Here is a 17406-nt window from a genome sequence, read left to right as displayed (position 1 = left end):
CTCTTTCTTTCTGGTTTTGATTTTCAAGACAGGGTTTCTCTGTATAGACCAGGCTGGCCTTGAACTCAGAGTTCTGCCTGCCTCTGCCTCCAGAGTGTTGGGATTAAAGGCTTGCCCTGCAAGACCAGCATTTTTCATTTGCATGATTTTATCTGGAGCTAGGGCTGCTGGGAACAGAACAGGAAGTTTAGTTTGTGACTCTCGCGCTTCCAATCCAAGACAGTCCACCTAGTGAAAGTCACCTACAAAACAGCTGTAACCTGTAGCTCAGGGTTGGTGTGCTTGCCTGAAAGCACTGCGCAAGCCCAACATGGCAGTGAACACCTGCGATGCCAGGGTTCAGGAAGTAGCGGCAAGAGGATCAGAAACGGAACGTCACCCTCAGCTACATAGCGAACAATGAAGACAACTGAGCAGCTTTAAGACTTGACTCCAGCTATCCAGTTCGGCCTTCCTGGCTAATCTGTGCAAGCTATTGATTTTCTCTTCCACTGGGAAAACTTCAAGTCCTGGCTTTTTTTTGTGTGTGTGCACATCATAGCCCCATCCTTAGTACATTTTCTAGAACAACCACAGGGTCCAGACTTGTTTCAGAGATGAGGACACTGAGGCTTAAATTCACACTTCTTTGACCTTCCTGGAACCTCTCCAAAGACACAACTGCAAGTTGGCCAAGGAGCTGTTTCTGCCTCTGCCTTTCTTCCCTGTCGCACTCCATCATGTCCTGCTCTGTCTTCCCTCTGAACCATCACTGTACTCCGTTGCCCTCATCTGCTCCATCACTACACAGTGTAGTTTTCCATCTTAGACACCACAGGCTGGTTCTCTCCTCTTTCTCCCTTACAATGTCATTTTCATTCCAATAAACCATTTCCCCTCTCTCCACCCCATCTCACCCACAGATCATAAAACACAAAAGTCCTATTGTCCTAGAGATAGTAAAAATCTCCCCCTTCAGACCTTGCCCTCATGCTGGGGTCCACTCCCTGTGGGCTAGAAAAGGCTCCATTAAAACAAACAAACAAACAAACAAACAAACAAAAAACCACCTAGCGTGGGCAGAAAACCCACCCCTTTCCCTAGAGCCCCTATGGAATCCTGAATCTTCTTAGGGCTCTCTCAGAAAGCAAAGCAGTGAGGCGGCACATTAAGATCCCACCACTGGAGCCATGAGGTGGCACGTGCTTTTCTTTAATTCCAGCACTTGGGAGATAGGCAGGCAGATCTCTGTCAGTTCAAGGCCAGCCTGGTCAACAGAGCAAATCCCAGGCCAGCCAAAACTTCCTAGAGAGACGGTGTCTCAAAAAACAAACAAACAAACAAACAAACAAACAAACACAAAACAAGATCTCATCACTGGAATGACACCACCAGGTTTTTACTGGAGAAGACAACTGATGAGGTGAAGACCTGGTTTGTCGAGGCCAGCACTGAAGCTGGGAAAGAGCAAACAGCAATTTTCAGTAGAGAGGTAAAAAAACGAGGTTGGCTTGAATCCAAGTGCTAGCACCGGAAAGGAACGTGAGGGAGCTGTCAGGGTGGGATTGAGGATCTGCTGTTGCAGGTGCCCACGATGGAAGATGGAAGGCAATGAGAAGGCGGGCTACAGGGTTTCCGAGTAGGGCTCTGGAGGGCTGACCCTGGCTTCTTCATTCCCTGAGGAAGGTCAAGTGCCATCCTGTTGAAAAGAGAGTGGGGAAAGTCCAAGGAAAGAAAAATCTGGAATAGGAGAGAAGAGAGATCCAGGAGAGGATTTGGGGCAGAACAAGAGGATGCACTGAAGTTGACAGTTGTCATGGGCTCATCTGTCTTTCCCAAGGGTTTTTGTTTTGTTTCAGCATGAATGGTTGGCTGGATGTAGGCAGGAAGAAAGCAAAGTACTCAGGTCCTTCCTAGCTTCAAGTCTGAACAGGGAAGGGACTGGGAGAGGAGCAGAGAGAGTAAGATAACAGTCTTGGAGACTTAACCTGGATGAGAAATAAAATGAAGACAAGAAGGTGCCGGCCTAGGGGGAGAACTTGGGAAGCAGAGAACAGTGACAGCCCGTGCCCATGATGACAACTAGGGGGTCTCCTGGAAGTGGCTGGGAAGTACCCTGGAAGACGAAGAGAGTCTATCCACTAGCTGGTTTTGGATGCAGGACAACCCACCATGGGGAAATTACTGTAAGGCAACAGAAGAACTTAGCAAAAGACTCACCAGGAAAATGGCAGATCTGGGGGTCGCTCATTCCTCTGAGTTTCAAGTTTGTTGTTTGAGCAGTGTTTTAAGTGAGAAGATCTAAATCGCAGAATCCCAAGGCAGGCTGGGAGCTCCAACAATGGGCCAAATGAAACGGGGTATCCGCAAAAGAAAACGGAGAGCTAGGTGGGTAGGTTGTCATGTGTGAGAGAAGGTCTCAGCTGAACTGCAGGCTTCAACGGTGGGTTTCCTGTAGAGCGGAGAAGGAAGCCAGCAAAGGGCTGTACCAACTAGTTGGTCCATCTCAAATAGCTTCCACCCTTGACCGATAATGTGATTAAGCTTCCTCTCTTCCAAGTTCCAGGTAGAGCAGGTGACATCCCCTTGGCTCATTTCCATGTCAGTGGAGTTCAGCACAGAATGCCACACATAGTAGGTGCTCAGCTGACCTGTGAGATGAGGGGTGGACCAGGGCTCTGACCCCCAGATGCAGACTGGAGTCTGCACACAATGGGAGACTACTCTAGGCAAGCAGCTTCTCCCTGCGCCTCAGGGTCCTTCACTGAGTTACTTTTAGTCTTATTTTAGTTTACGTGTATGGGTGCTTCATCCGCATGTGTGCCTGCCTCTATACCACATGCTTGCCAGGTGCCTGAAGAGAGCCCTGGGTTTCCTGGATCTGGAGTTACAGATGGCTGTGAGCTGCCATGTGGGTGCTGGGGATCAAAGGCAGGGTCCTCAGAAAGAGTAGCCGGCGATCTTAACCACTGAGTTATCTCTCTAGGTCCCCCTCCCCCCTCAAACTCCTTTATCTCAAGGCTTGATTAATCCTAGCAATGTCTATGTTCAGCTCCCAGCATCCAGTCTGGTATGCCATAAAAACCCTTACCCTCCCTTCTCCCTCTACCCCTCCCTCGACTTCCCCACTTTTTCATGCACTTACCGCACCCATAGTCCAGAACCATAAAACTCCACCCATCACCAACTCTCAACTCGCTAGGCCCTGCTGCTGCTCAATCTCTTCTCTCAAATTGGAGGGCTGATGTTTCCCACATCTGGCTTCAGGTTTTCCTAAGCCCAGAGTCCAGGACTAGGGCCTGAGTGGACCTCAGGTCTAGCCAGGTTGCCGTTGCCATGACAAAAGCGACAATCCCCAGCCACAGGTTCCCTAAGTGACTGGTTACTCTTTAACATATCCACCCACCTTGGGTGATTAGAAGAATCAATAAGATAACCGGGCGGTGGCAGCTGGCTGTGCTTACTGCCTTCCTGGTGGACCGGCTCCCCGTGGCCCCTTTGCTGCTGTGTGCGGGCCCCAGCTCCTCCATGCCCCCCAGTGTCCAACTGGGTACACTTGGTCATGGTCAGTGTGAACGCCCCCCTCGGGGCTCCAGTGGCGAGTCCTTATGGTAAGTAAAGCCAATATCTGGGGCTTGGGGATGGCTGGACAGGGAAGGACCACAGTCAGAAAGCTACAGGATAGGCTTCCAGACCCTCCAACGGTTTCTTTAGAATGACCGGGAAGTTCAGAAGGATCTGGGCCTTGATCTCTAAGTTCCCTGACAAGGTGGTGGTTGTGTGGGAAGCGCTGGGAGGGGCCACAGGAGACTGTGCAGCTGGGGCTTGGTTCTTTCTTGCCCGAGGAAGGCTTTCCTGAGAACCTACTGCCGGGGAAGCTTTTCATAACTCAATAGAAAGTAGGGGTCTCCATACAGATGTTCGCAATCCCCTGAAGGTGGTGCTGAGCGTGTGCACGTAGCTAGCTGGGGTGGCGCCTTGGTGGACGGACACCAGGGGATACTATGTTGGTTCCTCCATCCCTCCCTGGGGATGAGGTTGAAATCACTGTCCTGCGGGGGCTAAGAAAGTGAGTACGATCTTGCATCGGGTGTGGGAAGCTGGGAAAATGTGCACTGACCACAAAAGCTTCGGGTGACCAGCGAACTGGGTATACGTGGATTTATAATGCAATGCTATTCCAGTGTGGAAGAAAAACATGCAGATGTGTGTACAGATAGAAAGTCTCAGTTGCAGCAAAGCCCTGCGGATGTTTCTGATAACAGAACGGATGTAGTTCCATATATGTACACACGGGTTTGTATTTGCATAGAAAATTCCAGGAAGGACACAAAGAGGTTGGTGACAGTTTTGTTTCTGAGGAGATCCAAGAGAATGTTTGTTTGTTTGTTTGTTTTTTCTCTTGAGACAAATTCTAGGCTTAAAAACAATAACGTGGTGTGTTTTAGGGAGCTAAATTACACGTGCACACACATATACAAGGCTTGGCCTGTGAAATGCTGTGCATCTTGACCGTGTTCTTTGTTGTGGGACAATCTGGGTCATTGAACAGTTCTGTGCCTCCACTGTTTTTTGTTTTTTTGTTTTTGCTTTGACATGGAGACAAAGCGGGAACTGTGAAAGTGTAGGAGTCAGCTGAGGCAGGACGTAAGCTCATGGCATCACACAGGCTGTGAGGACTCAGATATTGCTTAACACCATCATCTTTTAAGAGGATACATGCATCTGTTTCTTATTTGTGTGCGTACATGCTTGCATCATGATGTGCTCATGGGGACCGACACACGGCCCTCAGGAGCCAGTCCTCTTCTTCTGCCATGTGGGTCCTGGGGATGGAACTCAGGTCCTCAGCTTGGTCACCCAGTACTTTTACCCACTGAGCTGTCATCAGCATCTTGATAGCATTCTTAGCTGAGGCTGGATGGCCAGTAACTTTTCAGGGATAGGTCTTCTGACTCGTCTGGGGATTCTTGGCCTTGAATCACTACTAAGCAGGAGAATGTGACAACAGAGCAAACTACAAAAGCCTGAGAACCAACTAGCCTGGGACCCATCCCACATACCATCAGTGTGACCTTGGAAGAGTCACTTCCCTCTCTCAACCTACTTCCTCTTTTGCAAAATGGAGCTAATTTTACTGGATTAGAGATTACAGGAGGATAGCTAAAGGGCTAGATATACTTTAATTCATAGTTGTTAAAACTTGGTTGAAACTGTGGCCAGAGGAATTGGCTCTGGAAGGGGGCAAACACGGGGTCTGCAAACTATAACCCTTCCATTAGAACAGGCCAGAGGTGACAAAAAGGCTCCACAGAGGGCTCCGAAAGGATGATGTAGTAAGAACATCCTTCAACAGCGTCTCTATGTCTCCCAGGTCTATACTTAGGAAGATGTTTGTACATCCTTTTGCTCCAGATCCTTTGCAGTGCTTACCAAGGGCTGCTATCCAACACAAAGTTGTCATCCTAGATAAATGGGTGGTTGGTTGGATGGATGCATAGATGGATGGATGGTTGAATGAATGGATGGATGTATCCACGATGTTTGGATGAATGGAGAATTAAATGTATGGATGGATAGAAGGGTGGATGGAATGATGATGGATGAATAGATGGATGGTTGGAATTAAATAGATAGATGGATGCTTGAGTTGATAGCTATAAGAACAGTTGATAGAAAAATAAATGGATGTATGTATAAATGTACGGCTGATGGATGGATGGTTGGGTGATTGGATATATGGGTGAATGGATGAGTGGATGGTTGAACTGGTGGGAGGATTGCTGGGTGGATGGGTGGTTAAATGGCTATGTGGATAGTTGAGTGGAAGGAAGGATAGATGGTTAGATGGATGATGATGGATAAATGAATGGATGGATGGTTGAATGCTTGAGGGGATACTTGGATAGATGCATGATTGGGTGAATGGCCATATGAACAGTTTAATGGTTAGACAATGGATGGTTAATGGATAAATAGATGGATGGTTGAATGTGTGGTTTGGTGGCTAGATGAACGGGTGGGTATATGGTTATATGGACAGATGCTTTGTTGTGTGTTTAGAGAGTTAAATTTATGGATGTATGGATACATGGATGGTTGGTTGAATGGATATATATATAATATATATATATATATATATAGGGATGGATAAATATTTATGTGCATATATGTATGCATATATGTTTAGTGTATATTCTGTACCTATGGTCCCATTTAATGGTCACAACAGTTATGTAAAAGAAACAAGTCACCTCTGAGGGATAAAAGAACAAAAAACCTAAAGGTTAGGATTTAAAAAAATATGTCTGAGATATAATATAGTCACCTGTTTCCAGTCTTCCGGGCCAGGCACAGATGTGACTGGTCAGAGAAAGGGGGACACCAATGGCCAGAGTCATAATATACATCTCCCATAACTACAAAAAAAAAAAAAAAAAGTACCATTGTCCCAGGACAGTGGAGCATTTGCAGTAGTGTGTGTGTGTGTGTGTGTGTGTGTGTGTGTGTGTAGGAGGCGGTTAAAGAACAGCATTTCCTGATAAAACACGCCTTGGTTAGCATATTCTGGCTCTACCTCCTTTCTTCAAGCCACTTGTTCTGTTAACTTTCCAGGACTCCAGAGAGCTCGTCAGGAAAGTGAACTAGGGAAGCCTGCTGGGAGACTCTGGGAAAAGGTCTCATTCTGATTTTAAAACAAAAATACTTAGAAGAAAAGAACAAAACCTTTTCCTGGGGACAGCAGTAGCCATTCCTGAGGTTAGCACAGCAGCAGCTGGGTCTTGGGTGAAGGCTGGGAACAGCAGAGGCAGCGAAGGGCAGGAGCTGGGCAGCCCAGGAAAAGCCCCCGATAAGCCACTGTTGCTTCCTGGGTTTGACCCATAGTAGGGCAGTCTCTTCGGTGTGGTGACACTGGAAGGACAGGGATTTCTGAATGTCCAGTCTGTCCACAGCACATCTGATTTTCCTTCACACTTACCATCTCTTTGATGAGATCACTGGCGTGAGTTGTAACACTGGTTACATTTGCCCAAGGCCGGGACGTTGATGGTTTGCTTGGCCTGGTTTGTCTTATGGAAGCTCACATGGTGACTGACACCCGAAGTGTCTGTTGGGTGGACCCATCAGGAAGGTTTTAACCACAGAACTGTGACCCTCAATGTCAGCCTGCACTGGGTACTTCCTGTCCTTTCTGTCATCCTTACTGTGCTGGCTTTTGTACCTAGTTGTCTGTCCCAGCCTAGGACCAAAGTGGCTTTCCCGGCAGCATGCTGACCCTTAGGTGTCTGAGACTGGAGAAGACTGGAAGCGTTCACCTCAGTATGTGTGGGGTTCTCTCAAGGCTACACAGAGAAACTCTGTCTCAGAAATTTAAAAGAAAAACAATAACAACCAAAACCAAACAAACAAAATCGCGCTTCTCCAGAAATCTCCCAGCGGACTTTCCATTGAGGAAAGCTGGAAGTCAAGGTGGGAAGAAATGGGAAAGTTACAGCTGCTTTAGCCCAGCCATGCTCCTCTCTTGGGCCCAGCATACTATTGCTCCACACTGTTCTGCTATAGGCTTCTGGACCTCTGCGCTATCAGCATGTTGGCTGTCCGGTGTGTGCTGCTAAGCAGCAGCCCTGAGCCCGGCTCTGCTCAGCAGAGGCCAGAAGCGTCTCTCCCCATCAGGTGTGGCCACTGAAGCAGTCTCTAGATTCTAAACAGCTGTCTCCCAGAACATGTATCCTATCCACGTATTGCATGGAATTAGAAATAGCTGCTGGGCAGTATCTGTGACAGGGGAGCACACCGGGACTCATGGGTTGGCGTTTGCTTTAGGTGCCAGGGTCTAACTCCTAGATGACTTTGGCTGTTCTGGGCAACTGTGAGTGAAAGATGCTTCAGCGTCCACATTGTGCGCTAATCTGGACTCATGGCTCTGTGTATTTCCCATCTTTGTTTTCTCCATTACTTTGACCCCTTAGCAGTTATCATTTCTACTCTGATCTCTTTGAAGGCTAAACCTGTATTGTCTGCTTCTTTTTTCTTGTATTTGCATGATCTATACAATGGGCTTCTATAGGGCAGGGCTCTATGTAGTCTTTGGGGGAGATTAGTTGAGTGGCTGAATCAATGGAAAGATGAATGGGTGGATGGATGGATGGATGGATGGATGAACCAAGGAGAGCAGAAGAGCAGCACCTGCAGGTGCTTAGGACAGAACAGGTTAAGGAGATAGGAGTCATTAAGCTACTAGACAATAGGCCTTCGTTAGAGTAATATAACTGTTTCTAAATGTCAAATGAGCCCCAATTTTTTCATGAGATAAAAGCCTCAAGTCCTTTTGACCAAGAGCAGCAGCCTTGGATCAGAGGCACTCTGGGTAAGGGCTCCCTAGCTTAAAGCCAGGTAAAGCTGGGCTCTTTCTTTCATCCCTCTGACTGGTGCTTCTAGGATCTTGTGTGGGAATCTTGTCTCTCTATGTAACCCTAATTGGCCTGGACTCAATATGTAGACCAGGGTGGTCTCCAACTCCCAGAGATCCGCTTGCCTCTGCCTCTGGGGTGCTGGGACCAAAGGTGCGCACCACTACGCTCGGTTTAGGATTTTACTCTGTAACTCAGGCTAGTCTGGAATTTGCTCTAAAGGCCAGGTTCGGTTTAAACTTGCAGCAATTCTGCTGCTTCTGCCTCTTGGATGCTGAAATGTGTGTGTTCCACCACATCCAGCTTCAATATCTCTATCCATCCAATAATCCTTGGGTGGTTTGTAAGGATTCCATGAGCTATTGAAGCAAGAAAAGTTCAAATGATAGCACGTTTTGTTCCCTTGAAGGGTGATAGGTCCGAAGTTGAATAGAACCTCCGATCCTAGCCAATGACTGGGTCATTCCAGTATCTATGGATGCTTGTTTCCAAAGTGTAGTCTTTCCCTTTCTCCCAAACCCCTCCATATAGCTTTTCACCCTGCCTCAACATGGAAGCCTCTATGATTCAGGTTCACAAGGGTGGCTGCCCATAAGAAGCTTTTCTCCTCTGTTTTGAATGTGTGTGTGTTGGGGGGTGGGTGTTTGTACACCACAGATCATCATAGGGGTCAAAGGACAGTCTTGGGTGTCAGTCCTTTCCTTCTGCCTTGTTTGAGACAGGGTCTCTGTTATTCACCACTGCATGCACCAGGCTAGGTAACCCAGTGGCCTCTGGAAAGTCTCCTGTCTCTGCCTCCTATTTCTCCTATAAGCACACTGGAATTTCAGACACACGCTGCTGCATATGCCTTCACATGGGTTCTGGGGGACCTGAACTCCAATCCTTACAAACTGTACATCAAGGGCTTTGTGCAATGGGCCATCTCCCCAGCCCAACAGAGACTTTCTTAAACTATACACCCAGAGATTGAGGGTTTCCTGGGGTGAGTTCCAAGCATCTGCTATTTTTTATTAAGGTCTGTATGTGACTTTAGGCATCCTGGTCACATGGGATTGGGAAACTTCTGCCCCACTTCCTCCCAAGTAGCAAAAAGAGGCGGGATGCAGTCACTCCACCCTGAAGCTGCTTCGCTGTGCCCTTGTTCATTCCTGCTTCAGCAACTACCGAAGGGGGTAGGACTGTGCCCCTACCCAACTACCGAAGGGGGTAGGGTAGGACACTTTGCTAGGCACTGGGAACACACAGGAGACAAATGTGGTTTCAGGGCCTGGCTCCATTTGCTGGGAAGGTGGACAAGCCAACAGGGACCAAAGAGCGCACGCCCGAGGTGGGCAGAAAAAAATGGGAACACAAGGGTGTCTTGGAGGAGAAGACTAGGGACTTCTTGTCTCTGAGAGAGCAGACTGCTATCTTAGGTGGAGGGGGAAAGGTAGCCGGAGTCATCCAGGAGAGGAGAGGAGAGGAGAGGAGAGGAGAGAGGGTTCCAGCTGAGGAGGCAGTCTGTACAAAGGTCCAGAGCCTAGCTGCACACTGGGCTGACTTGATGGGCACTCAAGCAGCAATTGGCTCTACCCATTATAAAGAATGCCTGGGGCCCACTCAGACCATTCTGTGTCTGGTTTATCTGCTTCCTAAAAGCAGCCTGGGATACTGAACTTCAGAAGTTGGGCCTTCAATTTTTTTTTCTGACTCAGACCTCCCTGGCAAGGGAATGGGTCTTCACCAGGAAAGAAATATTCCTCTTGAGCTGTGATGAGGGTGGAATGCATGTTCACACCTATGGATTTTTAAAATTAATTAGTCACAAAATAAAATTTTAGATTAATTAATTTCGTGGTGCTGAGGGTTACATTGAAGGCTTTCTGCACGCCAGACAAGTGCTCTACCACGGAGCCACGTCCCTAGCCTGTGTTGTCGATGGAAGAAGCTACCTGTGCAGCTCAAGGAAAGGACCATGTGCGTCTTGGCCGTTGCTGTTATCCCTGTAGCCACAGAGGGTGCACCTCACATGTGAGGGACAGCAGGCCTGCTGCGTGCCAAGCATCTTGTTATGTTATGGAGTAAACAGGAACGAAGGAGGGAGAGGCGACAGGTTCCAAGAGGCAACTGTTGGAAGAGTGTCCATGCTTGTGTTATAATGGTACAGTGGTGCGTGGTTGTAATCCCAACACTCGTGAGGATCAGATTTGAGTTCAAGGTCAGCCTAGAATACTTGAAACTCTGTTCTAAAACACCAAACAAAGGCCTCTCGAACTTCTCAAAGTGACCCTGTGGGGTAAGCCATGTTGTTGTCATGCCCATCTTACAGATGAGAAAATGGAGGTGCAGATTAATGAGGTCACTCAGCCAAAGTGAGCAAAGGCATTCAGAGACACACATGGGGGCCAGCCGGGGCAGGTGGGCGCATCGTCTGTTTTTGCTACATGCACAGTATTTACAGAATATATAGCACAACACGTTCTAAAGCCACAGGACAGAATGTTCATAAAAGTTGCCGAGCAGCACTTTTAGTGGCGTCCCACTGGGAACAGGGCTGGTTGTACCCGCATGCAGGCAAACACTTTTGAATCTTTCTGGATTTGTTTTGCATTGTGTTAGGAAGATTTATGACAAGCACATTAAGACGTCCACAGAGAAGCTCCTTGGAGGGCTGGCGAGAGGGCTCAGTAGGTGAGGGTACTCGTCGCCAAGCTTGATGACCAGTTTGATCCCCCAAATCTACAGGGTGGGGAAAGAGACTCCAAAAAGTTGTCTGCTGAGCTCCACCCGTGCGTACACGCGTGTGCACACAAAATAAATAGAAAAACTCCCAGGCAACTCAATTTTCCTGTTGTCCCTGACGCTGCTTGGGCTTTACCTCTCAGGTAGCCTTGCTTGCTCTTCAGAAACAAGAGCAGGAAGAAAAGCTCCCTTGTAAAGTATCCGGTGTCCGGTGTCCTGCTCGATTAGGGAGCATGCGCACTGAAACAGGAAGGCTACAGAGAAGACCAGCATGGCCTCTGTGCGAGGGTGACATTCAAATTAATGAAGTGTTCCGTATTCTTTGGAATTCTTTTATTTATTTATTTATTTATTTATTTATTTATTTATTTATTTATTTATTTATTTATTTATTGACACAGGGTTTCTCTGTGGAGTCCTCTAGACCAGTCTGGCCTTGAACTCAGAGATCTGCCTGCCTCTGCCTACCAAATTCAGGAATTAAAGGCATATCCACCACTGTCCTGCCCATATATATATTTAAATGAACATGTACATCCAAAGAAAGAAAAATACAGAGCAAATGTTTGCTAGTGAGGAAAGCGTAGCTGATAGGTAGCTGAATGAAGAGCCGTCGGGAGGGCAGGTGTCGGGCACCTGAGGCTGCAGGCTGCAGCCAGGCCTCAGTCATCTTCCAGCTGCTTCTTTCAGGGCTCCTGTGGGACTCTATCTCTCTACTGTTCAAAGCACTTTGTACAACTCAACGCTTTCATTCCTCCTCGCCACCCAGTGAGGCAGGTGCTGTGGCGATGTTTCTCAGGCGAGATAGCAGGCCTCAGAGAGGTTAAAAAGCTCACCTAAGTCACACAGCCCCTGAGTGACGGGACTCGAACTCCAACCCAGTATGTATGAAGGAGAGCAGAGCTGGCTGACATGACAAAGAGCAAAGAACTTACCTCCTTTGCACAGCTATTTGGGGAACAGCACACACAACCTCCCCCACACACATCACTATTTTTCTTACCCCATCACCCCATGACAACGGGTAAAATGTTCCGTGTCACCCTTGGCTCCTGGTTCTGAGAACGGGGTGAACAGTGCTGGTCCTGTTCCCCGTTCCTGGTGGCCCTGCTGACAGAGGGAATTCTTCTGTGATTCTCCGGATTCCTCTGTGAGCTGTAGGAGCGTTTTGTGTGGAAAGCAGGGCTGGCAGTTGACACAGCTGTGGGTGACAGCCGCACCAGCAGCATGTTCCTTCAGTGGAGGCCTGTGGCGAAGTGGCCGACGGGTGGGGTGGCTCACAACTGTAAACCTAGCTTCCCTGAGAGTGAGGCGGGAAGATCAGTGTGCCGGTAGCGTGGGTGACAGGAAAACCCTGACTCAAAACAACAAGAAGATACCCAAGCAAATTAAAAAAAAAAAAAAAAGTCTCTGTGAGGGGTGGTGGTGCACCCCTCTAATACCAGCGTTCTCCCGGAGGAGTGGAACAGGGAAGGAGAGGCGAGGTCCCTTGACACTTGCAATGTGGTGAAGACAGGGGCAAACAGCTCATGAGTGTGTAATTTCACAGCCCAGGGAGATAATGGGACTGATGGCAGTGGACAGAGGAGAGGTGGTCTTAGATTGGGTGGTCAAGGAAGACCTTCCGAATGGAGGTCACTCGAGATACTATCCAAATTATGAGAAAAGCCCGAGAAAGGGATCCGTTGGCTGAGGAAGCAACAAATGCCTTAAAGAGCCTGAGGAAGAGGATGAGTCCTGCACAGGGTTGGGGTGGGGTGAGGTGGGGGTGAGGGTGCGGTGTTGATAAAAAGGCTGATAAGTGTGGCTGGAGAGAGGTTAGTGCCAGAGGGAAAGAAACCAGACTGCCGGACAAACTCTGATTTTGTGAGGTCTTTCTGGTCACAGCCAAGAGCCGAGGAACACCAAGCCCTCCAACCCCCACCCCTGCCCCTGGTGTTCCCACAGAAACCTGAGTGCAGCATTGTTGGCCTAACTGCTTCCCTAACACTGGTCTTTAACCCCATAACCTTCTCACATCTGTTCCAACTACTTCCCTTTTTTCCCTTTTTTCTCACTCTTAAAATTTTTGTTGTTGGTGGTTTTAAAATCTGTTTACATACAAGATCTCAGGTAGCCCAGGCTAGCCTTAAACTTGCTCTGGTGGCTGAAGCTGGTTTTGATCCTCTAATCCTCCCACCTGCCACTCACGAGACCCTAGGTGCGTACAACCAAGCCTAGCTTTTACTCATTTACAGCAGAGTCTTGCTGTGTAGCCCAAGGTGGCCTTGAACTTCAGATGCTCCGCCCTCAGCTAAAATTGCTGGCATGCTCGCCCACTGTGGCCTGATTCTTGTTTTCAAAGGTCAGTTAAGTTTGAAACAGCATGAGCAGCACACAGTAGGTCCTCCATAGGCATTTGCAGACTGCGCAAACACAGATGGGGACAGTAGGGTCGGTGTACTGCGCGACTGGCTGGGTTCATGGTGTGGGAAGGAAGCCACAGCCCCTGCCTGGGCCCTGCCCTAGGTAAACATGCCTCCCTCTGCCCAGACAGCCGCTGTTTGACAAGTGTCTGTTGTGGGACTGGCCAAGGCTGGCCACCGAATTGCCAAGGCCCCAGGATTTCCCAAGACAGGCAGCAGAGGCAGCCACACCTCAGGGAGGGTCTGGAAGGACCACTCGGTTTCTTGAACAGCTCTGGAAAAGTAAGCCCCGGAAGTAGACAGAGGGTGGCCTGTGCTGAGCAGAGCCCAAGAAACTGGAGCTGGCATCTGTGACCCCTGCAGGGCTTAGTTGTGGACACAAGAGGAACAAGGAAGTAGTCCCAGCCCCGTGCCCAGGCATCTGCTATGTGTTCCATTTCTTCACCTGTACATTAAAGGGCCGTGATTGGGTTTGTTTATTTGACACAGGGCCTCACTCTGTAGCCCAGCTGCTTTGGAACACAGTATGTCATTCAGGGTGGCCTCTAATTCGTGGCAATCCCCCCTGCCTCAGCCTCCCAAATGCTAGGCTACAGTGTCTCATGTAGCCCAAATGCTCCTGAACATGCTAAGTAGATAAGAATGAAGTGCCTCTGCTTTCTTCACCAGCAACTGTAATTGTGTGTGTGTGTGTGTGTGTGTGTGTGTGTGTGTGTGTGTGTGTGTAGTTAAATTGAAGTTAACTAAGGGAAGAGGAATACCATTAATGCTGTTTCTCCCCTCCCACCTCCCGCCTTCCCTCCCTCCCTCCTTCTCCCTCCCTCCCTCCTTTCTTCCTTCCTTCCTTCCTTCCTTCCTTCCTTCCTTCCTTCCTTCCTTCCTTCCTTCCTATTAATATTGCACCACTAGCCAGTCAGGGCATGCTAGCCCTGGGCCAAGAAACAAGTTAGTGTCAGAGCCCAGGCTAGAAAGATGGCTGTGGAGACCTGGGAGGAGCCTCTGAGGTCCCTTGTCACCTGGCCTCTACCATCCCATTATGGCACTGTAGCAAGGAAGATCCTGTTGTCAGACATGTGAAAAGCCATTGCAGAAGCATGGCGCTCCGGTCCAGAGAACCCGGCTGTTTACCCACTGCCGTGTGATGGGCGGACAGTGGGTAGAGCCTCCCCGTGAGTTTGTCCCCCAGAGCTCCTGTCAAGCTAATAGAGCTCTCTCTGCCTCCAGCTTGCCCTGGAAGGCTCTCTTCTTAGGTGTGTTTCCATGCACCTAAAACCTATCTGTAATAACTAAGTTCCTAGATATTTCACTTTGGTTTTCTTCTTTGTTTTGTCTGTTTTGTTTTGGTTTTTTAGCTTGTTTGTTTTGTTTGAGACCTGGTCCCATGTAACCCAGGGTGTCCTTGAACTCACTGTGTAGCCAAGGATGACCTTGAACTTCTGCCGATCCTTCTGCTTCCACCTTCCAAGTGCAAACATGTATGCTGTACTCACTGCTGCTAGTGCCGGTCGGCACCTGGGCATGCTCTTTCCAGGTTTTTGGTCTCGTAGCCAAATGACTAAAAAGCAGGGATCGCACAGATAGGCAGAAGCAGCTACAAACTGCATTTGTAGCATGGCGATAGTGAGGGTTTACCCAGGGAGACACTGTCATGATTGACAGCAGGACACACGCGTGAAAACACTCAACAGTTTTTGTTGCTCCAGGCTTCCTTTACGGGGTTCAAGAGAAGGCAGAGCTCATTACTAACAGGTGCTCTTAGGTGCTTCTCTGTTTTGATTTTAGATTAGGCTATATAATCTTTTCTCTGCTTTGCATGTCCCTTCCCATAATGCACCTGTTTTTAATCATTTGTCATCCATTTATGCAGCGCTGTGGGATGCGGAGTAGGGGACTCTCTGTCAGAGGGCATTGTATTGCCTTCCCGCCTTGTGCCCACAGCCACTTCAGGCCAGATCAGTTCTCCTGGCCTTCACACTCAGGAGGGCTGGCGATACACTTATACAGACACTGTCTGAATCTGAATGTTACCGGGCGTGAGCAAACATGCAGAGATGGGAGTACGAGCAGCCGCAGACAGTCAGTGACTGACGCACGGGTGTTCTGAGGTTGCCAGATGAACTTCTTAGAGAGGTGTGTGTGTGTGTGTGTGTGTGTGTGTGTGTGTGTGTGTACGTGTACATCTGAAGGAACCGCCAAGCACATTATTACAAGAGGGAATGTGTATGATTCCAAACCAGAGTTGGGGACCAAGCTAAACTATCTCCTATGCTCGCTGGCCACACTACCATTCCTGGTTTGTGTAAGGCTAAGAATGGGACCCATGGCCTCATTCTTGAGTGCTAGGCAAACCCTCTACCAACTGAGCCACAACCCCAGCCCAGTAGGTCTTTTAAAATGAAGTCACGTATGATGCCACACTGCTGTGATACCAGCAATTGAGCGGTGGAGACAGGAGAATCAGGAACTCAAGGTCATTGTTGGGTGTGTAAGGAGGCTAAGGCCAGCCTGGGCTACACAAAGCCCTGTCTCAAACAAGATTATACTACTTTGTTGTATGGTCTTAATGCACAGTAAGATTGACCATCCCCCCAAGATGCTCTTTCTCTTTCTAAGTAGAAAATGTTCAAATATGGAGAAATGGCCAGACGGTGATATTTTGTTAATAAGGATTCTATCTACCTTTCACTCTTATCAAATCCTGCTATGTGACCATGTGTTTCTTTTTGTTTGTTTGTTTAGTTATGTTTGTTTTATTATTTCATTGATATTATTACTAGTGATGTGTGTATGTGTATGTATGTGTGTGTATATGTGTTTATGTGTATATAATGTATGTGTGTTTATGTATGTATGTGTGTATATGTGTTTATGTGTGTATAATGTATGTATGTGTGTTTATGTATGTGTATGTATATGTGTCTATGTGTGTGTGCAGGCACACATGTGCCACAATACAAGTGAGGATGTTCTAGAACAATCCTCAGAAGTTGATTCTCTCCCATGGGATACAGGCTTTCCAGCACATGGCACGTGTAGTTTTTAGCTGCTGAGGTATCCTCCTGGGCCTATTTTAATCCAGGCTTATGGATCTGATGCCCTATTCTGACCTCTGTGGGCACCAAGTACACATGGCACACAGACACATATGCAGGTAAAACATTCAGACACATAAAATAATAACATCTACAGGGGCCGAAGGGATGGAGCCGTGGACAAGAGCACTGTGGCTCCTGCACAGGACCAGGGCACAGTTCCCATAACCTCTTCCAATGTCCAGGCACATGTGAAGTGTTCAAACACATGCACACAAAACACACAATATAAAACTTAAAAGCCTAAAAATACATTTATCTATCACTCTATTTATCTGTTTTGTGGCATGGAGTGAGCACATGCATGTTAAGGTACATGTGGAGGCCAGAGGACCACTTGTGGCAATTGGTTTTCTCCTTTTACTGTGTGGCTTAACTGAACTCAGGTCATCAGGCCTGGTAGCAAGCAACTTTACCTCCTGAGTTATCTTGCCTCCTTGAGGTCATTATTGATGCTTGGTTTTGTCTGTCTGTCTGTCTCTTTGAGACAGGTCTCTCTAGATGATGCAGGCTGGCCTTCAACTTGAATCACTCTTCCAAGTGCTGGTATGTAGACGTGAGCTACCATGTCCAATTTAAGAACTGTTGCTCATGCTGTGTGGTGGAGGTGTACTCTTGTAATCCCAGCACTCAGGAGGCAGAGGCTGGCAGATCTCTATGTGTTTGAGGCCAGCCGGGTCTACAGAGAGAGTTACAGGACAGCCAGGGGCTACATGGAGAAGTAGCCTGTCAAGAAAGAAAGAAAGAGAGAGAGAGAGAAAGAAAGAAAGAAAGAAAGAAAGAAAGAAAGAAAGA

General features: G+C 48.1%; 1 protein-coding gene and 1 non-coding gene across 2 annotated transcripts in view; both read left to right on the top strand.

Moving 5' to 3' along the window:
* Positions 1 to 3450: 3450 nt before the first annotated feature.
* Hnf4a (hepatocyte nuclear factor 4 alpha) overlaps positions 3451 to 17406 on the top strand; it is a 59874-nt gene continuing 45918 nt past the window's right edge. The window contains exon 1 of the mRNA XM_055602260.1: positions 3451 to 3590. Coding sequence (XP_055458235.1) covers positions 3542 to 3590 — 49 coding nt within the window. The 5' untranslated portion in view covers positions 3451 to 3541. The remainder of the gene's footprint in view (positions 3591 to 17406) is intronic.
* LOC129672825 (U6 spliceosomal RNA) lies at positions 11333 to 11437 on the top strand. The gene has a single exon (XR_008719572.1). It is a non-coding gene; the product is annotated as a U6 spliceosomal RNA (small nuclear RNA).

Source organism: Psammomys obesus, unplaced genomic scaffold, assembly GCF_907164565.1.
Source record: "Psammomys obesus unplaced genomic scaffold, mPsaObe1.curated_primary_1811, whole genome shotgun sequence".
NCBI lineage: Eukaryota > Metazoa > Chordata > Mammalia > Rodentia > Muridae > Psammomys > Psammomys obesus.
Note: the sequence above shows the minus strand (reverse complement) of the source record. Positions and strands in the feature narration are given on the sequence as shown.